This window comes from Oncorhynchus masou, chromosome 28 (assembly GCF_036934945.1).
Source record: "Oncorhynchus masou masou isolate Uvic2021 chromosome 28, UVic_Omas_1.1, whole genome shotgun sequence".
In the NCBI taxonomy this organism is placed as follows: domain Eukaryota; kingdom Metazoa; phylum Chordata; class Actinopteri; order Salmoniformes; family Salmonidae; genus Oncorhynchus; species Oncorhynchus masou.
Genome location: NC_088239.1, coordinates 45,214,749 through 45,238,782, shown reverse-complemented (window position 1 = coordinate 45,238,782; position 24,034 = coordinate 45,214,749). Strand labels below are relative to the sequence as shown.

The 24,034-nt window shown below is 41.7% G+C and overlaps 1 protein-coding gene across 2 annotated transcripts in view; it reads left to right on the top strand.

Moving 5' to 3' along the window:
• Positions 1-24,034, top strand: part of LOC135517652 (adenomatous polyposis coli protein-like) — a 52,105-nt gene that overhangs the window by 20,596 nt on the left and 7,475 nt on the right. For both annotated transcript variants that reach the window (XM_064942153.1, XM_064942154.1), the window contains exons 2-15: positions 521-673; positions 13,798-13,882; positions 14,021-14,213; positions 14,695-14,803; positions 14,999-15,115; positions 15,407-15,490; positions 17,103-17,183; positions 20,536-20,637; positions 21,739-21,900; positions 22,091-22,307; positions 22,535-22,630; positions 22,963-23,102; positions 23,419-23,613; positions 23,796-24,010. In XM_064942153.1, coding sequence (XP_064798225.1) covers positions 539-673; positions 13,798-13,882; positions 14,021-14,213; positions 14,695-14,803; positions 14,999-15,115; positions 15,407-15,490; positions 17,103-17,183; positions 20,536-20,637; positions 21,739-21,900; positions 22,091-22,307; positions 22,535-22,630; positions 22,963-23,102; positions 23,419-23,613; positions 23,796-24,010 — 1,931 coding nt within the window. In that variant the 5' untranslated portion in view covers positions 521-538. The remainder of the gene's footprint in view (positions 1-520; positions 674-13,797; positions 13,883-14,020; positions 14,214-14,694; positions 14,804-14,998; positions 15,116-15,406; positions 15,491-17,102; positions 17,184-20,535; positions 20,638-21,738; positions 21,901-22,090; positions 22,308-22,534; positions 22,631-22,962; positions 23,103-23,418; positions 23,614-23,795; positions 24,011-24,034) is intronic.

Here is a 24,034-nt window from a genome sequence, read left to right as displayed (position 1 = left end):
TTATTCACAAGTCTAGTGTTTTCCAATCTGTGTGTATGTTAGAATTGTTCTTATCCCAAAGCCGTAGCAGGCATTTACAATTCTGATTTTCTAGATCTGACCCTACTTTCTCAAATGTTTAATTGAATCTTGAGTGATGCCTTTTATTTTAATACAATCCACTGCTATCTTATTCTGAGCTACGTGCTTGGGCCCTCGAGCGACTGGCCCTGTCAAGGCTTGCCTAAGTCCTGCCCGTGTAGCAGAAAATAGCTTTAAATGATCGTCTAGGCTAACCATTGCTGAACATGTATTTACCATGGAGCTATCAATGTAATTAATGGTGATGGGTTATTAAATCCTTGATAAATTCACTATTTTCTCTTATGAGATGGATATTAATTGACATTGTCATGATCACTCCCTCACCTCTGACTGTAATGTCATTTTACACATCAATGAAAATGTAGCCCTATGGATTAATGGCGATTAGGCAACGTCCGTTTTATGGGCAGTTTGTAATGTGTCCTCGTCCTCTTAGGTCAAGAGGTAGTCCAAGATGGCTGCAGCATCTTATGATCAGCTGCTGAAGCAAGTGGAGATACTGAAGATGGAGAACTCCAACCTTCGACAAGAGCTTGAGGACAACTCCAACCACTTGACCAAACTGGAGACCGAAGCCTCCAATATGAAGGTAAAAGGCAGGAAACAGATTTTTTAAAATGATTTACTAAGAACCCATGTTCGTTATGTGACACTATTGGATAAGTACAGATGATAGGCTCTCCCCGCTCCTTTTTCTAAGCTTTCCCTTCCATTTCATGCCCACTGAACACAACCCAGCCTTTCCTCTAACCCAGGACCCTATAAAATTAAATGTTAACTACAAAGTAGCCTATTGCCTAACTGGCAGAATTATTCCTTTTTTCATCAATCCATTTCCCATTTTATTATTTTTTTGCAAACTCTGCAATTGCATGAGTGCAGCAGCAACACTGGCCTCTTCCTGATGCTCACTTGCATTAAAGGCTAACTGGACATAAAAACAAAAAAATCTCAGAGCTCAAACATGCTTTTTTTGCACAAACCACTGAACTGTCTATGACAATGCCCTTTTGTTTACAAATTTAGCCACAACCATGCATAATGCACATTCCTTAATAATGACTAACTTCTTATAGCAGGCATTATAGAAAATGAACACAGGTCTCATAAACAATCTCAAGCACAAGCCCATGTGCTAGTGAGTAGCCAGCTGATCTTTATATTTCAAGTCTAGCCAGCTTGGCTCTATTTGCTTGCAAACAAGGTAGAACAGTTTAATTGTAACGAACACAACCTTCTGTCCATCTCCAACTGTTTTGATCAGCATGCTAGCCTGTCCACTTTGTTCAGATGTTGAAATCAAGTGGCCTTCCTTATTTCTCAGAATGAGAACGAGTTGCCAATTCCTTTATATAAGAGTTTTTTTTAATGTTCATTGCCCTTTTATTAAAATGACTAGACAGCTAGTATAAGTCTGTGGCTAAAATGCTGCTTGTGGTAATGCAATGCCGCGCGCAACAAACTGAGCATTCATTTTCCAGAATCGATGTTCATTGATGCTCCCGTTTTTGGTAGAGTCTGCTCTTTGTGCAATTTGACGAGTTGAAACATAAAAAGGATATTGCTTGGAAAAGGTTAACCTCCTCCTCGATTACGGTAAAATGCCTCAATGTTTTTCTGTGTCCATATGATGGATTATGTTGGACCAAACCGCAAATACCGAGTTGAAACTGCTTGTTAGAGAGGAAGATGTGACCTTTCATCTGTGTTGTTGAGAGTGGCAGGGGCTTGGTGTCTGTGGGAGGGGGAAGGTGCACACAGCACGGAAGGAGCGAAGGAGACGAGGCCAAAAAGACATGAACAAGCGAACATAAAAGCTCAAAACGAATAAAAGAAAAACCTTTGGAATATTGTTCAAAAACATTCTAATTCATTGAATTAATTTCATGTAATGCCCAGCCCTATTTACTAGCTGTCAGATCCTTGTTTTCCCCGTCCTTGTTTAATCAATTCCTCTGAAAGCTCATTGGAGGTCCAATGAATCTCCGTTGATCCTCTCCTCCAATGCACTTTGAGGTGTTTTGACACAACATTTGGTTACTGACACTTTCTCACACAACCTAAGTATGTTCATGAGAGGAGCTGCCATCCTGAGCTAGGCTGCTGAATGTCTCTCTCTCGCTCACGCACACATGCACACACACACACAGAGTGGTTGGATGTGCCAGCCTGCTTGGTTGCGTAACTGGATGATGTGACCTGGCAAGCTGAGGATACAAGAGGTGATCTAAGTCCCAGGGCTTTTCTCTTCTCACAGGAAGATTTTGGTTCTCAACAGTCTTTGCCAATGTCTTCTACCCCACAATGCGCCCCTGGGTATTCACTGGTGCCACCTCACATTAGGGAGCACGACGCTCTTCCATGTAGCAGTGAATGTAGTCAGGAAACACACTCAAATATACTCATCTCCTGATAATGCATTTGTAAGAAAGAGGGACAGTCAAATGAAAACAAGAGAAGGAAAGTGGATGTGATAATGGTTTAGTTGCCCAAGTTGAACCAAGGGCATTTTTGTTTCTCAGGTAAAAACTCAAAGCTTACTGGCCCTGTTTTTCCACACAACAATATTGAGCCTATTATAGGGCAGCTGCATGATAAGAATGGGGGATATACTCCCCATGGTCGTGTGTGTGTGTGTGTGGCCTGAAACACTTATCTTAATGTACTATATGAAGATACAATACTGTTCTGTGTATAGACCTACTAGTTTACAGACATTGTCTGGGCATTATGGAAATGTTGTCTAATGTAACAGTAACCCAATATGACCGCCCATTCACTACTGCCATATTTTCTTGGATGCAAACAGCCGGCAGTAGAAGATTACTCCATGCATTATTCATCCTAGCCAATTTACACGCTAGTAGCCTATATAATGAATCTAGCCACCCCAGTCCCTTTAGCAGGGAGGAGAGGGAGATTATCAGGACCTTCTTTATCTTCCAGCTCCCCCCACCCATTTTATTTTCTTAGATTGCGTCCCAAATGGCACCCTATATGGTGCACTACTATGGGCCCTGGTCAAATGTACTGCACTACGGTGCCTTCTGGAAAGTATTTTCAGATTTCCACATTTTGTTGTTACATCCGGAATTTAAAATGGATTCAATTGAGATTTTGTGTCACTGGCCTGCATACAATACCCCATAATGTCAAAGTGAAATGATCTATGTTTTTAGACATTTTTACAATTATCAAATCAAAATCAAATCAAATTTATTTGTCACATACGCATGGTTAGCAGATGTTAATGCGAGTGTAGCGAAATGCTTGTGCTTCTAGTTCCGACAATGCAGTAATAACCAACTGGTAATCTAACCTAACAATTCCAAAAATTACTACCTTATACACACAAGTGTAAAGGGATAAAGAATATGTACATAAAGATATATGAATGAGTGATGGTACAGAACGGCATAGGCAAGATGGAGTAGATGGTATAGAGTAGTTGACGTTGCTCTTATATTCAGTAGTTCCTCCTGACTGTATGTAATGAAACTTAAGATTACCTGGGGTACCAATGTAAGAAATAACACGTAAAAAAACAAAATACTGCATAGTTTCCGAGGAACGCAAAGCGAGGCGGCCAGCTCTGTCGGCGCCGGAAGTACTATGTACAATTACTAAAACATTTAATGCTGAAATATCTTGAGTCTAAGTATTCAACCCCTTTTGTTATGGCAAGACTAAATGAGTTCAGTCCCATAAGTTGCATGGACTTTGAATATGCCTTTGAGCATTCTAAAGTTATTGATCCACCATCCAAAGTGTAATTAATTTCACCCAGTCATTACAAAGATACAGGCGTCCTTCCTAACTCTGTTACCAGAGAGGAAGGAAACTGCTCAAGGATTTCACCATGAGGCTAATGGTGACTTTTTAAAACGGAGTTAAATGGCTGTGATGGGAGAAGACAGATCAACAACATTGTAGTTACTCCACAATATTAACCTAATTGACAGTGAAAAGGAAGCCTGTACAGAATAAACCTTTTCCAAAACACGCATCACATTTGCAATAAGGCACTAAAGTAAAACTGCAAAAGATGTAAAGAAATGTCTGAATACAAAGTGTTATGTTTGGGGCGAACGCATCACCGAGCGCCGCTCATATTTTCAAGCATATTGTTGGCTGAATCATGTTATTTTGGTATTTTATTAGGATCCCCATTAGCTGTTGCAAAAGCAGCAGCTACTCTTCCTGGGATCCACATGAAACATGACATAATGCAGAATATTTATAGACCACAGCTCAAGGACAGAACTACATAAAAAAAGTAGCCTACATATCAATACATACACAAACAATATAGGTTGAATAGGGGAGAGGTGTTGTGAGGTTTTGCTTGATCTGTTTTTTGAAACCAGGTTTGCGGTTCACTTGAGCAATATGAGATGGGACAATAATGTCTCTAATACTGTACGCTTTCTTGAATTTGTTCCTGATCTGGGGACTGTGAAAAGACCCCTGGTGGCATGTTATGGGTATGCTTGTCATCGGCAAGGACTGGGGAGTTTGTTTTTTTTTATCTAAAAAAAGCGGAATAGAGCTAGGCACAGGATAAATCCTAAAGGAAAACCTGATTGTCTGCTTTCCAATACACTGGGATACTAATTCACCTTTCAGCAGGACAATACCCTAAAACATCAACATGTATGGCAATACTTAAATGGCTGTCTAGCAATGATCAACAACCAATTTGACAGTTTCAAGAATTTGTAAAAAAAATATATAAAAAAGTGCAAATATTTTACAAGCCAAAGCTTGTAGACTTGCTCAGAAAGACTCCCAGCTGTAATCTCTGCCAAAGGTGATTCTAACACTCCATGGATGGAAGGCCTATCAAGTTTGTCTTCATGGCCAACATGTCCCTAGTGTCCTACGTGCCAAAGAAAGGGGTGTGAATACTTCTGTAAATTAGATTTCTGTATTTCTAAAAACATGCTTAGACTTTGTCGTTATGGGGCTTTGTGTGTAAATCCATCCCCAAAAAGTATTAATTCGTTTTTATTTCATGCTTTAATAAAATGTGGAAGTCAACTGGTATGAATACTTTCTGAAGGCACTGTACATGGGGAATAGGGTGCCATTTGGGACTCAACCTCAATGTGAATGAAAGAGATTTTGGCTGTGCAGCGATACCAACTAACCCTCCATCTCTTTCTGACCCCAGAGGCAGGCAGCGCTCCCTGGGTTGGCTTCAGTATGCCAGTGCCTCCCTGGAGGATGGATGGTGCTATACCATGCATGCTAATGAGGAGATGACTGGCTATGGGGGCTCCCTACTCCCTTGCCCATAAAGTAGACTATCGTAAATAAGACATCTGTTTTATCCCCCCCTCTTTTTTTTCTTTTTTTTTTAAACCTTGCATTTGTCTTTTCCTGCTAGTACTGACTTTGCCGATTACTTACTGTGATTGTCTCACTTAGCTATTAAGATGAATGCACTAACTGTAAGTCGCTCTGGATAAGAGCATCTGCTCAATGACTCAAATGTAAGTAAGGACAAGATTGTGTATCCTTTCCTGAATCCCAAATCAACCCCTAGACTCTATCCTTTTGTGTTGATCTGACAGGATGGGAGTAGGCTGGTACTGCCTATCTTGCCTTCTGATAGACTGTGGAATTGTTGCCATATTGCTTACACCAATCTAATCCTCTCTGATCTAATCAAATGCCTAGAGCATGCGGGCTAAGGGTTGATTTGTTATTCAGTCTGAGAGCTTACTGCTTTTGTAGAGCGTTTTTGCGATATTGCCTTTCCATTTCCTTGTAATAAATGTGTGTACGGCTCAGCATGTTGGGACTTGCTTTGGTATATTTTTGGTACAAGCTTAGTCAGTCATTAGCTATTAGTCATTGCTAGTGAGAGTCTTGCAGTATGTGTCATCAGTCTTACTCTCAGTATCTGAGACTGTCTACACACTTTCCAGTAGCTTTGGAGCTGGTTGGGATTTGCCTCTCTATTTTGGGCATTTGAGTGAGGGTCTATGTGCTTCCCTTAGCTGGGGAGAGTCTTCCTCTGTTACTTGTCCAACACTGATGAAACATCCTTTTATCTCAGTAGGTTTGGAGCTGAGTTTGGGGTTTGCCTCAGTCTCACTTTTGGGTGTGTGAGGCAGGGGTTCTGCTGGCTCTACCCTTTGTGGCACATTCAGCACTTAGCTATCTATTAACAATTCACTCGATCAGGTCTGCGTAGTCGGTCTGCTCTTGCGCAAATGGAAAATACTGCTAACTCAGTGAATTTAGTAAGCCTAGGGTTATGCTACCTGCTACTCTACAACCAGATATTTCACACTGGGGGGGAAAGTGGCTGGCGCACCCTTTTTGGGTAGCTGCAGATACAGTATCATCCTGGTTTTGGCTTAGGGATTTTGAGGAGATATCAAATAAGAAAACGTGTTAAACAAAAAGGGTAATGTTCAAGTTTAAATAATTTTTACGGTTGAGCTCGGCTCTCCGTTCCTTGATCTAACCAGACATTGATGCTGTAAACAGTTAATGAGTCACAATTATTCATTGTGTAATGTAGATAGCAATGCCATCACCTGTAAAAGAGAATTTTTATGGTCGCACGCCGACGGTTGGTTTAAGTGTGCAAAACCATTTTTATTTTGTTAGAACTCTTGTGATTCAGTTCAGTTTGTTCCTGTTGCAACTTCCAGTTTTTATTGTCCTCCACGATGAAATCAGGGAGGGGGCTGTGCAGCTGTCTCCATCCGCTAGTATGTTTGTTTGTTTGTCACATACAATATCTCAGACAACACTGGCCCGATTTGGACTCGGGTGAACGATGCTTCTTACCGTAGAGATCCGTCATTTACAAAATTAGGGTGGTGGTATCTGCATAATTCGTGGGAGATATGTTTACTGTTGCCTTGTTTTCTTTTGGAAATACTTGTACAGTTTTTGCCGGCTTATTCTTCACTTGATCATATATATCTTCACTCTGGCAAGAAGAAAACACACCATCGTATTGAAGTCACTGTAAAATCGAACCAATGAGCCAATGTCACAGTAATTCTTGCACTTGGGGCCACAGCGGCATTCATTGTTGACCTGTATTGTCCTTATTTCCTTCCTGGACTATATAGCGCCGTAGAGAGAGCAGGCTATTGCATCCTCCTTACTAAATAGGGTTTAACCTAATACTTAGCCTAGGTTGTAGTAAATTAAGTGTTTGTTGGTTAACGGTAGCCTAAGTAGTAAAATCACAATGACTGTAGTGCAAAGATTCTGCATATTCTAAATAGGGGGATGGGTTATAATTTGCAACCAAGTGAGAAGTATTAGGCCTATGTTGTCGTAATATCGCCTCCATAGTATTCCTTACCGGGGAGAACCCCTGTTGAGATCATAACTAATTAGGTAATTCAAGGGGTGGATAATGTTTATGACTAATGGATGAGATTACAAACAGTCTGCCTTTTCCCCTGTGGTAATCCAGTCTCATATTCATCAGAAGCAGTATCTTCCCCCCTGGCATGTTTAGAGCACGCTTTTACACACACAGACACTGCTGCTTCTGAGGCGCTCCCTTCCCTCTGCACCTCAAAGAAGGCAGGATGTCTTTTATTTTTTTTTGTCTCTCCCTTCCACACATTGTATCTAATGAATGTGCCTCTCATTTCCTGTCCTCCAGCCATTTCCTCTCTCCTCAGGGCCCAGGGGCTCCAAAACGCAAACTATCCCCTTCAGAGTGCACTCCTTTTGACCAGGGCCAATAGGGTTCTGGTCAAAAGTAGTACTCTATGTAGGGAATAAGGTGCCATTTGAAAAGTAGTACCTATACAGTGCACTAAGGTGCCATTTGGGATGCAACCAGGCTCTCACAGCTGCAGGGAGACGAGAGCACAAACACCACACTCTTCATCAAGGAGCACAGAGCAGGCTTCCTTTCTTTCCTACCCACCAAGCCAATTACACACAGCACAACGAGCTCCATTTTAGTTAGATAACTATGGTTACAAACACTCACACAATTTGAACGTTTATCTTATGCAGCCTACTTAACATAAACCCTAAAGCTTTAGATAAGTACTACACTAAAAATCTTCATTCATGTTATCCCGTATGTGGAAAGGAGTTATGTCAAGTGAAATGTTGTTTTTGCTATATTTTAAGTTCCTGGCAGAAAGTTTCTGAAGAGGTTGGCTGACTTAAAAATCCTTGTGACAACTCGTGGATCATTCCCAGTGACAACTGTCAGGCCAGGACTTGCATCCCAAATAGCACCCTATTCCCTACGTAGTGTGCTACTTTTTTTGTTTTGTTTTACCAGAACCATATGGACCCTGGTCAAAAGTAGTGCACAATATAGGGAATAGGGTGCTCTGTGGGACACTACCCATGTTCAGGCAGCTCTGGGATCCAGATGGGGGAAGGAATAATTTAAGTTAGTGACAGTGTCCTGTCATGGCGTATCAAAGCGTGTGGCTTTGATTCTCTTCATGTCATGTTCTATCAAAGGAACAGTCATAATATGACACAGCAATATGACATCATCAAAGGTGTTTATCTGTGTGTCTTCTAGGGCTGACCCCAATTAGTCGACTTGTCGATTGTTTGTTCGTTAGGCTGTTGGTTCGACCGAGATTGTTTTAGTCAAGCAGTAACACACACACACACACAGTGAACTAATCCATTGCGGAGGCCTAGACTAAAAGCCAATTTATGCTTGATTTGAAATAGAGGATGTGACGCAATTGCAGAGGTCAACTCGAGCTCTGTACTGCATCGCTATGCACCTTCCAAATCTTTTAACAACGCAGAGGGCTCTGTATCGCTCGGCATTGAAATGATTTGTTGACGGTAGGTGGGGGCAGTACATCCTTTATAAACACAAACTCACTTCCTTGATAACAGCTCTGCACTGCTCTGCGACGCACAAGAAGTATGTATGCCCTGACTTCTGCTGAGGCCGTGTTACCATTAATGCTGCATGGCCAATGCAGACTTCGGATGAATGAAAAGCTTTTGAACAAAACAGATCTCTCCATTTTTCTTTATTTAGCCAAGACATTTTGTCTATTAAGAAGTGATTTTTATTTGTTTAAAAAAACAACTAATTTCTCAAGTCTCATTTCTGGTCTACCATATTCCTAAAATGACTAAACAAATCTATGGTGATGTGGGTCTCTTAAGTATAGCAGTTAGGATACTTCACTCATTAGTCTCGTAGTCTAAACCCACCATTCTCCACGTCCGCCTTCCCATGACAACATCGATGCTTGTTTTTTCCATATTGTGCATCACGTGTGTCGTGATGTAAAAAAAATATATATATATATTTTTTTTACATCTCATTCTCAAGGACATTTACAGTCAGTATAGTACAAAAGCAGGACATGGCCTAGCCTCTCTCTCCCACCAGCACACATGCACTCTCCCTCCTCCACCTAGGCTCGCATGCCAACCAACAACCAAACCCCAGGGCCTTGTGGGAGCCCAGCTCAGATGAAACGAGAGCCTGATGAGATTGAGACACCCCGGTGTGCTGTGTTCGGACTCCGCAGAGGGGTACTTTTACAGCATCGATTTCCGCTATTTGGAGTCCATAGAATTACCTTTTTGAAAGCCTGTGTGTGTTTTAGAGGGAATAAAGCAGCACTGATTACTCTGCAGGGATGCCCTCGTCATATTCTAGCCGGTCTCTCTGTTGAAGGGTTGGGTGGTATCCAGATTTTCTGTACCATACCGGGGTATACGGTATTACCAGTAGTGCACAGAAGGGGCACCATTTCATTCCAAGCGTAAAGAAATAAACATTGACGTAAAAAATAAATTTAGGCAGCAGGGATCTTGATCTAGGAGGGGATTGATGGTCTCTGCTGTAACCAAGAAACTTAATCTTGTAAGCTAGCCACTTAGTTAGCAAGTTAGCAAGCCCTGAGCTGGAGTTAATTTATTTGGCACTTTTCTTAGATAGGCCTAGAGCTTTAGCCTTGTGCCTGCCTTGCATTAATGACTAGCCCATCGTCAACTTAATTTACTATCAATGACTTGATTGTTAGTTAAGCAATAAGGCGATGTGGTATATGGCCAATATACCACGGCTAAGGGCTGTTCTTATGCACAACATAATGCAGAGTACCTGGACAAAGCCCTTAGCCGTGCTATATTGGCCATATACCACAAATCCCAAAGTGCTTTATTGCTATCATAAACTGGTTAACAACGTAATTGGAGCAGTAAAAATAAATGTTTTGTTGTACCCGTGGAATACGGTCTGATATACCACAATTGTCAGCCAATCATCACTCAGTTTATAATTGTTTTTATAGATAGGTATTTTTAGAGTAGAGACCAATCTGGATTTTCTTCTTGGCCTTTCATGTACAGTCAGCTTGTAGTCAGTTGTATTCTATTCACGTTAGCAACAAAATGTTTGTCACCCCCGATGGTCTGGATAGTGGTTCTGCTAGGAACTGAAGGGCTCTTTATCATATCCCAGCCTGATAATGCATTCGTTGTTTGATGCGTCTGGACTCTGGATCTCACACTCTCTAGAGAGAGAGCGAATGCATCACACAGCCCGGTGTGTTTTGTTTTCTGCCATCGTTGAGCTACAAAAAAGCCCAGCCCTCCTGTCAGACCCTCTTTCGACTCGCTCCTCGACGCATGAGCTTGGGTCAGAGGTCAAGGGGTAGAGGTCAACGGACACTGACCCTCCGGGTCATCTGTTGGGAGTAAACTCTTCAATGTAATGCAGCTGGATGGATGTGGCCTCTAACTGCTCTCTGGCTAGAGACAACCAAGGTGGACGGAAAGCCCTGTTTCCTGAGGGGGAACCGCATTGTCACCCGACATGTTGTCAGACATCGCTCCTCTGCTCTGACCCTTTGCTCTCCCCTCACCGCAGGTTTCTACAGTTTGAACCCCTGCTTTCTCTGGCTCCACACCCACCCCGCCGGGCACATCTAGATTAGAGGTCGACCGATTTTAAGATTTTTCAACACCGATACCAGTTATTGGAGGGCCAGAAAAAAGCCGATACCGATTAATCGGACGCTTTTTAAAAAATGTATTTATTTGTAATAATGACAATTACAACAATACTGAATTAACTTATTTTAACTTAATATAATACATCAATAAAATCAATTTAGCCTCAAGTAAATAATGAAACCTGTTCAATTTGGTTTAAATAATGCAAAAACAAAGTATTGCGGAAGAAAGTAAAAGTGCAATATGTAAAAAAGCTAACGTTTAAGTTCCATGCTCAGAACATATGAAACCTGGTGGTTCCTTAACATGAGTCTTCAATATTCCCAGGTAAAAAGTTTCAGGTTGTAGTTATTATAGGAATTATAGGACTATTTCTCTCTATACCATTTGTATTTCATATACCTTTGACTTTTGGATGTTCTTATAGGCACTTTAGTATTGCCAGTGTAATAGTATAGCTTCCGTCCCTCTCCTCGCCCCTACCTGGGCTTGAACCAGGAACACATCGACAACAGTATTCCTCGAAGCGTTGTTACCCATCGCTCCACAAAATCCGCGGCCCTTGCAGAGCAAGGGGAACAACTACAAGTCTCAGAGCGAGTGCCGTCACCGATTGAAACGCTATTACCGCGCACCCCGCTAACTAGCTAGCCATTTCACATCGGTTACACCTGCCTACTCTCGGGAGTTGATAGGCTTGAAGTCATAAACGGCTCAATGCTTGAAGTATTGTGAAGAGCTGCTGGCAAAAGCAGTAAAGTGCTGTTTGAATGCGTACGAGGCTGCTGCTGCTTACCATCGCCCAGTCAGACTGCTCTATCAAATATCAAATCATAGACTTAAATACTTAAATATAACTACATAATAACACACATTAATATGGTCGAATCCAGAAACTATCATTTCGAAAACTAAACGTTTATTCTTTCAGTGAAATATGGAACCGTTCCGTATTTTATCTAACAGGTGGCAACCCTAAGTCTAAATATTGCTGTTACATTGTACAACCTTCAATATTATGTCATAATTATGTACAATTCTGGCAAATTAATTAGTCTTTGTTAGAAATAAATGGACTTCACACAGTTCGCAATGAGCCAGGTGGCCCAAACTGCTGCATATACCCGGACTGCTTGCACGGAACGCAAGAGAAGTGACACAATTTCCCTAATTATAAGAAACTCGTGTTAGCAGGCAATATTAACTAAATATTTAAAAGGTTTAAAAAGACATACTTGTGTATTGATTTTAAAGAAAGGCATTGATATTTTAAATAAAGGTGTAAAAAAAAATATATATATATATATATATATATCGGCCTAATCTGTGTCCAAAACACAGATTTCCTATTGTTATGAAAACTTGAAATCGGCCCTAATTAATCGTCCATTCCGATTAATCGGTCGACCTCTAATCTAGATGTATGAAAGTTGGCGTATACGCTAATGATCCATCATGTATGACATTCCTGGGATTGGCGGATTGAAATGCGTTATTTTTACATTCACATTTCACATTTCCATAAACGTTAGTGTTTCCTTTCAAATGGTATCAAGAATATGCATATACTTGCTTCAGGTTCTGAGCTACAAAGGCACAAATTGAAAAGGGTCCGATCCTTAAGAGGTTTAATGGTGCTTTAAGTACTAAGTATGCTGTTTTAGGCTAGGGTTTAGGCTACGTTCTTTAGAAAAAGCTTTTTATATGTGGATATAGGCCTACAGCAAACAATATATTTCTTGTCGGCTACTGTATGTTTGTTGGCCTGTAATCTAATAAGACTAGAGACGCACAACCATGCAGGGACCGTATCTGAAATGAATGGAGATGTCCATAGGGGGGAAGAAAAGTGCTCAAAGTGACCTACAGGATGGCAGAAAATGTTGACGACAGAGTACACTGAGACCTATCAGTCAAAAGAGAAGCATCCTCCCTTCAGGTCAATGCCACTTTGGCATCAATGGCTTATTTCTTATAAATCCATTAGTGGCATGCCTTCTAGGAGTGGCGACGGAGGGTCCGATCTACAATGTGGTTCTACTGTCTGTGATCCATTAAACATGCTATCTAAGAAATGCACCTGACCAATTCATTAAATCTTATCCAAGAAGAGTCCTTTTTGTTTCTGAATAGCGTCCACTTTGCTATGAAGTACCCCGCTCGTTGATGCTACTGTTGCACTTTTCTTCCTCCAAAGAGGAAAGCTCTCCCTCAAAGCCCTGACGTTATTAGATGCGTCGCTCTGTGAACCTGATCGGGATGTTGGCTACCAAAGGTCCATTCGCGTTCAGCTGGGCAACATCTAATTGACACACTGGCTGGAGAAGAGTGACTTCTAACAATGCGATCAATGGCTGTTCACCTCACTCCACAGCTTGGGTGAGATGAAAAAGGCTTAGTTTTTTAAAATCTAACTGGAGCCAGTCTGTAGAACTTCAGGGCTGTTGTAGAGGACGAGAGGGATAAGGGGGGGGGGGGGACTTGATGGCACTTCAAAGCTAGCAAATGGACCTTTTTCTCCTCTCTTCCACCCTGTCCTTCAGGCAGGATCACAAACCATCGACTCTTTATCTCTGGAATGAGATGGCAAATGTGTGTTCCTGAACTTAAAGAACACTGCTGTTCTTTCCTGCTTTGGAAAGATGTGTGTACAGATCACCGAGAGGGGTCATATAAGCCTACAAGATGTTTTTCTTTGCTCTTCGTGATTGTGTGTTTTCGAACAATACATTAAAACCCATTTTTGTTTTTTCTTTGTTTCAGGAGGTGCTGAAACACCTACAGGGAAGCATTGAAGAAGAGACTACCGATTCATCTGAACAAATCCATCTCCTAGAAAGACTGAAGAGTAAGCTTCACAGCCAGAGCCAGACCAATTGTAGGCTTATGTAGGACGATTGTTGCACACACGAAGTGGCAGAATTAGCTCACTGAAACACAAAGCTTCCATTAAATAACCTACATTTTATGTTCCTTCCTCCTGTAGAAATTAGCCTGGATCCTAACAGTTACCCAGGGGTGAAGCTAAGACCTAAGCTGCCCTCCATGCAGGGCTCCGGCTCTGGGCGGTCAGGGGACAGCAGCCCCAGTCCTAGCCATATGGGCTCCTTCCCCAGGAGAGGGGTGTCCAATTGGGTCCGAGACAGTGCTGGCTACCTGGAAGAGCTAGAGAAGGAGAGGTGAGCTTCTATGCTTGTATTATAACAAATTGCAATATTTGTTCATATACTGATTTTACTGGAACAGTGATATATTCACAGAATGTCTCGATCAGGTTCTAACTGATACCTTCCACATGCATATGATGTATTTTTTTCATTTGTATATACGTGTTAAGTAATGAATTCTTGGCTATACACTGTGATTTACTGCAACAATATTCATTGTTGAGTGGTTTGCCCCTCTCCCAGCCAAATCACATTACAGCCTGAGGGCTGCACCATTGTTAGGTTGCATAGTGTATTCCCGGCATTAGTCACAGACAGGATGCATTTTTACTTTACTCTTATTCAGGACACCCTCCCTGTTTTATTCTAGTATTTTAATGCTGTATATGTATCTTTGAATTAGGTCTTTAATTTGGTGTTTAAATTCACTCTGATTTCTGTCAGTGTTTTGTATCTTGGATGTCAATAGGTGTGCTTGTTTCTGTCATGTCAGGTCTTTACTGATGGCGGAGCTGGAAAAAGAGGAGAAGGAGAAAGACTGGTATTACGCACAGCTGCAGAACCTCACCAAGAGGATCGACAGCCTGCCACTGACAGAGAATGTAAGTGTTTATTTGTCATCCAGCATTATTAGTGTGTTGGTGTTCTCTTGTCAAAAGCGATACAGAAATTGTATGTATAATCTGATGAAGATGAGGCGATGGTCAATTGGTCTCCTCTCTGCATTAGATATTAGAAATCACTCCATTTCATCACATGACTGATGGTTGTTTTGTTGTTCCTGTTTTATTTCGCAGCAATTCTCCCTGCAGACTGATATGACCCGTAGGCAACTGGAGTATGAGGCGAGGCAAATCAGAGCCGCCATGGAGGAACAGCTGGGAACCTGCCAGGATATGGAGAAGAGGGCACAGGTGAGGAGAGATGGATGAGATGAATGGATACAGGTACAGAAAGGGCAGAATATGGGTTGAGTCAGTGAGGATACAAACGCGCGCACACAGGAAAAAAAAGAATGGTCAGACAGGATACTGTAAGTGGGATAAGATGATGTAGATGGGTGGGGGCTGGACATTAGTAAATGGACTTAATGCAAGAACTTGTTTCTGCCTCTACATATGCTTTTATTCAGTCAGTTTTACATCATTGAAATATTTCATCCTCTCTGAGTGATCACGTCCTATAAATGTCCTGCTGTACTTCAGGTGAGGGTGGCTCGCATTCAGCAGATTGAGAAGGACATGCTGAAGCTCCGACAGCACTTACAGTCCCAGTCTGCAGAACCAGAGGTATGTCCTATACCAGCCTCAGACCTAATATACTAGAATGACAAGAACATGCATGGACGACATGTTCTACAACCAGAGAAGGTGTCACCAGAAACGAGAGGGACATAATATCTCGGTAATTACATTTAGGGCCAGATTCTTGGAACAAGATTAGGTTTAGTCCGGGGGGGGGGGGGGAATCATTGAAAGGATGTTTTAGTCAATGACATGCATAATCTGGGTTTGGTAAACCCAGCCCTAAATCTATTTACCATGAGATATTCTGTCCCCTGTTGTTTCTGGCAGCACTTTCTCTGTATTCTGGCTACTGCCTGGCCTGTGTGGACATCTCCATCTCTACATGCATGCTGTGGTTACAGTTTGTTCAGCTTTTAGTCATGTAAAGAACCAAAAGCTGCTTACATCTGAGTGTCATACCATATCGGAGTCAGCCATCCCATTTACAGATATCTATTTAATCCTCCATGTTGTACTGGTGATAGCGACCCGCTTCCCTATGCATTGAGTTCTGTAGTGTTTAGCCTATGGCCTACATCCCTGCATTACAGAGAAACAACTCATAGACATGGACTAGTGTACAATAATGCTTCGTTACTGATCCGATATGGCTGTTAATCTATATTGAACACGCTGTCCTTTCATCCAATCATTTTGCTGTTTTCTGCTCATCTCCTAAACAAGAGCAGCATTTATTTACTGTGGCTCCTAAGAACACTACAATGCTGGAAGCCACTCTAGAATGTAGAGTTCCATCCAGTATTCCATTTTTATCTCACTTCGGACTCTGATTCTGGGGGGTGAAATCAACCATAGGCTTTCTCTTGTTCTCTCTCCCTGTGTTAAATATGAAAAAGAGCTATTTTCAATTTAAATTGAAGTCTGCAGCACTGGACACATTAGCTGACCTAGTGACTGAGCATGTGTGCAGTCAGTCAGTCAACCAGTGACCTACCTTCTGCTCACGTTGGATGCACAGCCAAGGAGGCAAGCCATAGTCTTGGTCTATGTCTGTGCATGAATGAATGCAAGCCGATGCACTCATGCCTTCATGTGTTTATTTGGTGGCCCATGCAGTGTGTGCATTTATGTCTGTTGGTAATTGTTTGTGTAGTTGGTGTGTGTGTATACTAGTCCCTCAGTCTGCATGTTGGGCTGGCTCTCATGTGTCCCCTCTCTTCATGAGTAGATTAATCTCATTGGACACATTTAATTTCACTCCCCCTCTTTGACTAATCCTGCAGACTGAGCGACAGTTTGTAGGTCAGGGATGAGGAAGCCTGATGCTCCTGCAGCTGCTCTAGTGACTGAACGCTCTCCCCCACTCAATTTTTCTTGCTCTCTCAATCTCCTTCTCTCACTCCCTCTCCTACTGTCTTGCACGCTCTCTCACTCCCGTTCCTTCCTTTCCCTCTCCGCCTGCCCTATGGTGACTGATTTCTATTTCCACTTTGAACTGATTCTGCCTCTTCTTCTGTCCTTCCAGGTGACGGATTCTATATCCTCTCTCTGTTGACTAGTTCCCCTCATCCCTCATTTAGCCTGCTACATTAATGGTTTGCTCCTCTCCTCTTGAGGTCTGACCCTTCTATCTGTCTTTCTTTCCCACCGACAGAGCAAGCACGACCAGGCTGGCCAGAGTGAAGGACCCCAGGCTTCAGGGGACAGTGGGGGGCCAAGTGCTGGGTGTTCTCAGGTAAGACAATCTTTTACCTTCCATTCATACCTGATCGAAAATAATCAGCATTGTTTTATGGGATACAAGGAGATTTGAAGACTGATCCTGTACAGTCCAACTGCAATGTAGTCAATCTCAAACACAGATTGCTTGCAGGATTTGTGGTTAACATTTGATGGATTAATTTGATTCTTTTACTCCTATTATGCTCCTGAAAATCTCTTCTGCCATTTGCCTGACTGGCAATGTTGGTTAGGGAAGTTCAGCTGAGCAATCGTGAGCTGCCTTTTTGGCTGTGCTTGGAGCCTCAACTTTCCTGTTATTTCTAATGATTTCTGTCTTACTTCAGTGTAGGTTGTATCGCTGAGGCTTGAGGTTAAAGCCTTACTGCAGGGGGTCCCAAACCTTTTTGGCCCACGAGCCCATTTGGATATATGAAAATTCTTGTGACTCCCAAGCATTTTTTAGATGTAATTAACAGCCAATGTTTACGTATTTCTTTCGGACAATGGCAGTCAGTTGCGAAACATTCTAACACTATTTCTGATTGTATTCTCAGCTAACTAGGGTTGACCCCAATTAGTCAACTGGTCGATTGTTTGGTCTAGAGGCTGTAGGTCGACCAAGACTTTTTTTTTTTTTGCGCAATTAGCAAAACATGCCCATCTCAGTGAACTAATCCATTGCGGATGCCTAGACTAAAAGGCAATTTATGCTTGATCCAGTTATGTAGTGGGGATCCATATTTTAAAAATGTATTTAACCTTTATTTAACAAGGCAAGTCAGATCAAATTCTTATTTACAATGATGGCCTACCAAAAGGCCAAAGGCCTCCTGCTGGGATTAAAAATACAAATAAACAAAAATATAGGACAAAACACACATCACGACAAGAGGGAACACAACACTACATAGAGACCTAAGACGACATCATAGCATGGCAGCAACACATGACAACACATCGTGGTAGCAACACATGACAACAACATGGCGGCAGCACAACATGGTAGCAGCACAAAACAGGGTACAAACATTGTTGGGCATAGACAACAGCACAAAGGGCAAGAAGGTAGAGACAACAATATATCACGCAAAGCAGCCACAACTGTCAATAAGTGTCCATGATTGAGGGGGTGACACAATTGCAGAGCCTCAGGAGGCATGCAGAGGCAAAATCACTTCTCAATGCACTTCTCTCTCCAGGAATGTGCTCTCCTCAATTTGTGCATTGTTTCATAACGCCATTGTGTGAATTGTTTGATTTGGATTGTTAGTGTAGGCTATATCACTTCCACATATACTGTATCACCAGCAGTACATTAACCGTTAGTTTGTTTGGTTATGCTAATTTCTGTTAATGCATTCAATGTATTATAATTCCAGTCTTACCGTTCTTGTCTGAATTTTGATTAACCACATGACAATGATTTTGCGATATGAAGACGTTATTATAAATTAAATGAAACTGTTCCACAAATGTGCATATGACAACCATAACTGGCACACAGATTGGTATAAATGGTGAGATAAATTGGCATTCCACAAGGTTGCCGACTCCTCGTGTAACCTATTACTGGCAACTTCTGGAGAGTAACGGCAGAATCTGTGAAAGCCAGCGGGAGGAGAATGGTTAGGTCAAGGTTTTTCTTTTCTTCCTCTAGATCTCTGGCTCACTCTTGAGTCATTTGTTTTATTTCATCAAACAGTAAGCTGAAAGCATCATACAAGCTCAATGCATATAGTTGATTTTATTAAAACACTAAGGGTGTGTCTATATATGGAAAAATTACTTTAAACATGCATTCGCTCATTATATTACTGTAGCATAGGCTATGCTTCTGCAAATGTAGGTCTAACTGTCACAATAAAATAAAAAAAGTTACCATGATGGGTCTACATACTGAAATGGGCTGTCGGTCACCACCCTGAGCGTCGATGATTCATCGTACAGTGACCAGAGTGAAGGCCATAGAGAATCCATATTTAGACATTGCATATCATTTAACAGTTCACTTCATGCTGTGTGTATAAATAATGTATTATAATTTACTGGTTTCTCACATTTAATTTATCCCTGGAAAAGGGAGTGGTTTTGGGCAATAAATCTCAGTAACCGGGTTCCCGCCAATAAACCCATAGTGAACCATGAATGTGTTGTCTGCAGCATTCAGCCACATGACAGCTCGATCAGCTGTTGGATTTCACTTACTGGCATGTCAACTGAGCAAGGATCACAGTCGACTGGATTTCGCTGATTTGGTCACTCATCTGTTGAATTGTTTTGAATTTTCCCTGCATGCTTGCTTTTAGTTTGTTCAGTTTCCCAAATATGTCTGTTACATAGGTAAGGAGACCTCTTTTTTTTTTTAAATTTTCATTACACAGAAATTCAACAAAGGCCATTGTGAATGACAACAGTTCCTCTCACAATTAAAAAAAATCTTTATCACTCCCCTCAATAACCACTTTGCCTCGGTGTGAAATAGAACATTGACATGCTCTGATCTCGTATCTCCACGTAGTTTTGCGAACAGGCGTGTGTGATGTAGTTTACAATCAATGTTACCTGCTGCGTTTCTGAGTTCTGCGCTCAGCTCTTTTGCAGCCAGTTGCTCTCTGTGTATTCATTATAGCCCAGTGGGTGTATCATACAGTGCAGAGGGAGATGCATTCATAACTAGTGCAGAGCCCCATCTGTGCAAAAGTCCGTCATTCGTTCCCATGGAGTCTGTTTTTTGTCAATCTAGCCACGCAACACACTGAGCCGTTTCATGCTTGGGAATCGTGAGACAGAAAAATGTCATCGTGAATAGCATTCACAGACTAGTAGGGAACAGAAGTCAATGCATGGGCATTAGCCCTCACGGCTAACGTCCATTTGGAGAGCATGGGGGGGGGGGGGGTTGAGTTCAGTCAGTTTACTCTTGATTGCTATCAATTCTTAGCATCAAGATGTACTTAGGTATCAAAAGTAAAAGTATAAACAATTTCAAATTCCCTATGTTAAAAGCAAACCAGATGGCACAATGTTTTTGACGGATAGCCAGGGGCACACTCCAACACTCATAATTTACAGTTGGGTTCGGTAATATGGTGTCGTAGCTCAGTTGAGTATTTAATACTGTTGCTTTGAGAATGTATGAGGCACGTTGTGCATGAACGGAGGTGTGAGGATTGGACGAGTGAGTTTTGTACGAGTTAACATATTTATCTGAAGTAAAGAAGTTCAGTTTAATTGCTCAACAAGCCTCCTTGCATTTGTAACATTTACAAAAAAAACATTTGTGTTTAGTGAGTCCTCCAGATCAGAGGTAGTAGGGATGACCAGGGATGTTCTCTTGATAAAATGTTCTTCTTAATTTCTTTTAGGGTTCAAGCAGTCGCCTGGATCAGGATTCTGCCAGTGAAATAAATTTGGGTGTGGGTAGTTACTCTGTGCCCCGCCGACTGACCAGTCACCTGGGCACCAAGGTAACCAGAGATTCTAATACACCTCAGGTTGATATAGTTCTACTGTTACTATGAAACAGCGCCCGTTAGCAATTAACCACATGAGATCTGCCTGCATGTCCAAACCGGAATTGTGAAATGTTATCTGTACTGAACAAAAATATATATGCAACAATTTCATATGAGTAAATTGTTCAATTGAAGTAAGTTCATTAGGCCCTATTCTATGGGTATCACATGACTTGGAATACAAATATGCGTCTGTTGGTCCCAGTTACCTTAAAAAAATGGGTCTCACAATGGGCCTCAAGATCTCATGGTATATTTGTGCATTGAAATTGCTATCTGTAAATTGCAATAGTGTTCGTTGTCTGTAGCTTATGCCTGCCCATACCATAACCCTACTGCCACCATGGGGCACTCTGTTCACATTCACAATTCGCATAATTTCTCACCCACACAACGTGTGTTCTGCGGTTGTGAGGCTAGTTGGAAGTACTCCCAAATTCTCAAACGATTATGGTAGAGAAATTAACATTTAAATTATTTGGCAACAGCTCTGGTGGACATTCCGTAAGGTAGCATGCCAATTGTACGCTCCCTCAACTTGAGACATCTGTGGCATTGTGTTGTGACACAACTTCAAATTTTAGTGGCCTTTTATTCCCAGCTCAAGGTGCATCTGTGTAATGACCATGCTGTTTAATCAGCTTCTTGATAAGCCACACCTGTCAGCTGGATGGATCATCTTGGCAAAGGATAAATGATCTCCAGCAGGGATGTAAACAAATGTGTGCCCAGAATTTGAGCGAAATGTGCTTTTTGTGCACATGGGATATTTCTGGGGTCTTTTGTTTCAGCTCATAAAACATGGGACCAACACTTTACATGTTGCATTTATATTTTTTTCAGTGTAGTTTAGCAATTTCATAAAACCATCTCCTGCTGCGCTGCATAAAAGTTTTACATTTATTTTAACAGAAGTAGCCCACATAAATCAGATTGCATCCCAAGGGGTATAATGTTATCAATTTCGATATGAATAACTTAATTTATAGGTCAAAACATCTGTGTGTCTTCTACAATATAGTTGTTCTCATGGTCGGCCTTCTTGCCCTACAGGTGGAGATGGTATATTCCCTTCTTTCAATGCTGGGGACCCACGATAAAGATGACATGTCTCGCACCCTGCTTGCCATGTCCAGCTCTCAGGACAGCTGCATCGCCATGCGTCAGTCTGGCTGCCTTCCCTTACTCATCCAGCTCCTCCACGGCAACGACAAGGTTTGAAAAGTTTTTTTTTTTATAGATAACTTTGATTTTTATCAAGTTATTTGTTTTACCATGAAGGATCACTTTGGAAATATGTGTAAATTCATGCTTTCATTTGAAATCCTCTGGGATCAAATATCTTGTCGATGTATGTATATTTTTTTTTTTACCCCAAATAACATTTGATTCTATTCAATTTAAGGACTCTGTGCTGCTGGGAAACTCACGGGGAAGCAAGGAGGCCCGGGCAAGAGCCAGCGCCGCCCTTCATAACATTATCCACTCCCAGCCTGATGATAAGAGGGGTCGCAGGGAGATCAGAGTGCTGCACCTCCTGGAGCAGATCAGGGTCTACTGTGAGACCTGCTGGGAGTGGCAGGAAAGCCATGAGAGAGGAGTGGACCAGGACAAGAACCCCAGTGAGGCTTACTCTGTTTTTACTGTGTTGTATTGATTTTGTGTATCTAGTCTTGATGTGTTGGTGTATGTATTGCTGACCTCACAAGAATAATTACAATTAAATATAATATGAAATAAAATAAAATATTGTGTCGTATAGATGAACTGTGTTGATTTGGTTAGTGAATGGACATTTGGATAGGTAATGGATTTTTCTTACCAAATGGTGTGTTTGTGTGAACCCCAGTGCCCTCTCCCGTGGAGCATCAGATCTGCCCAGCGGTGTGTGTTCTTATGAAGCTGTCCTTTGACGAAGAGCACAGGCATGCTATGAATGAGCTCGGTAAGCATTCATCAAATGCACATTATTTTTTACTTAGAATAATTAACCAAGGTAATCACCTCTACTGCTTTCTAGGCAGTGATCTTTAAAGATAACACATTTGATGGATTTTATATTTCATACCATTATCATCACCAAACAACCATAACAGAACAGAGCTACTTATTATGTTAGAGAAATAATTGATGTATTCATCACTGTAAATATGTAGGATCTTCTGCAATGTCGTTAATTATGTGTGTTGCATAGGACATTATATAGTAGAACATTCATGGGGCAGATTAATTCAATGTATTGATTGGCATTTCTCCTGCTGCGCTGTGTGTTCCCAGGGGGCCTGCAGGCTATAGGGGAGCTGCTCCAAGTGGACTGTGAAATCTATGGCCTCACCAGCGACCACTACAGCGTCACTCTGAGGAGATACGCTGGCATGGCCCTCACCAACCTCACCTTCGGGGATGTTGCCAATAAGGTAAGCTTATTCAGACTATGTAGCCTAATGTCAGATATAGATTGATTGTGTGTGAAATTGTTACAGAACATTTTGGGATGTCGACCTTGTGGCTGGTTCCTCAGGTCCAGATTAAGCCTATTCCTAGAGTAAAAAAAAAAAAAGTTAATCTCCATTGAGCATGCTTTTTAGTTTAGGAGTAGGCTCAATCGGAGTCTGGGAAACCTTCCCACATGTGTGCTTACACCTGAGAGTAAGTGTATTCATTGATAATCTTGTTCTAAAAAGTATGACTTCAACTTAATAATAAGCATCTTTCTGTATCTTCAATCCTCAGGCAACACTGTGTTCCATGAAGGGATGCATGAGGGCCATGGTGGCTCAGCTGAAGTCTGAGAGTGAGGATCTACAGCAGGTGATTGCCAGTGTGTTGAGGAACCTGTCCTGGCGTGCAGATGTGAACAGTAAGAAGACCCTCCGCGAGGTGGGCAGCGTCAGGGCTCTGATGGAGTGTGCCTTGGAGGTACAGAAGGTGAGGCGCATCATGAATACACTTTCAATTACAGGTCACCTTGGTTACTTTGGTACGAATATATAATTAGGAGCACATAATGTATAAATATTTGAATGAAATGTCCAATAGTAATTTGATCAAGATATTTGCCTAAAGATGTATTCACGGGCTAATAGTTTGTCCTCTTTCCCTTTTTATAGGAGTCTACTCTAAAGAGTGTCCTCAGTGCCCTGTGGAACCTGTCAGCTCACTGCACTGAGAACAAAGCTGACATCTGTGCTGTTGAGGGGGCTTTGGCCTTCCTGGTTAGCACTCTGACGTACCGAAGCCAAACCAACACCCTTGCCATCATTGAAAGTGGAGGAGGCATCTTACGCAACGTGTCTAGTCTCATTGCTACAAATGAAGATCACAGGTGTGTTTTCTAAAATCAAAAGTG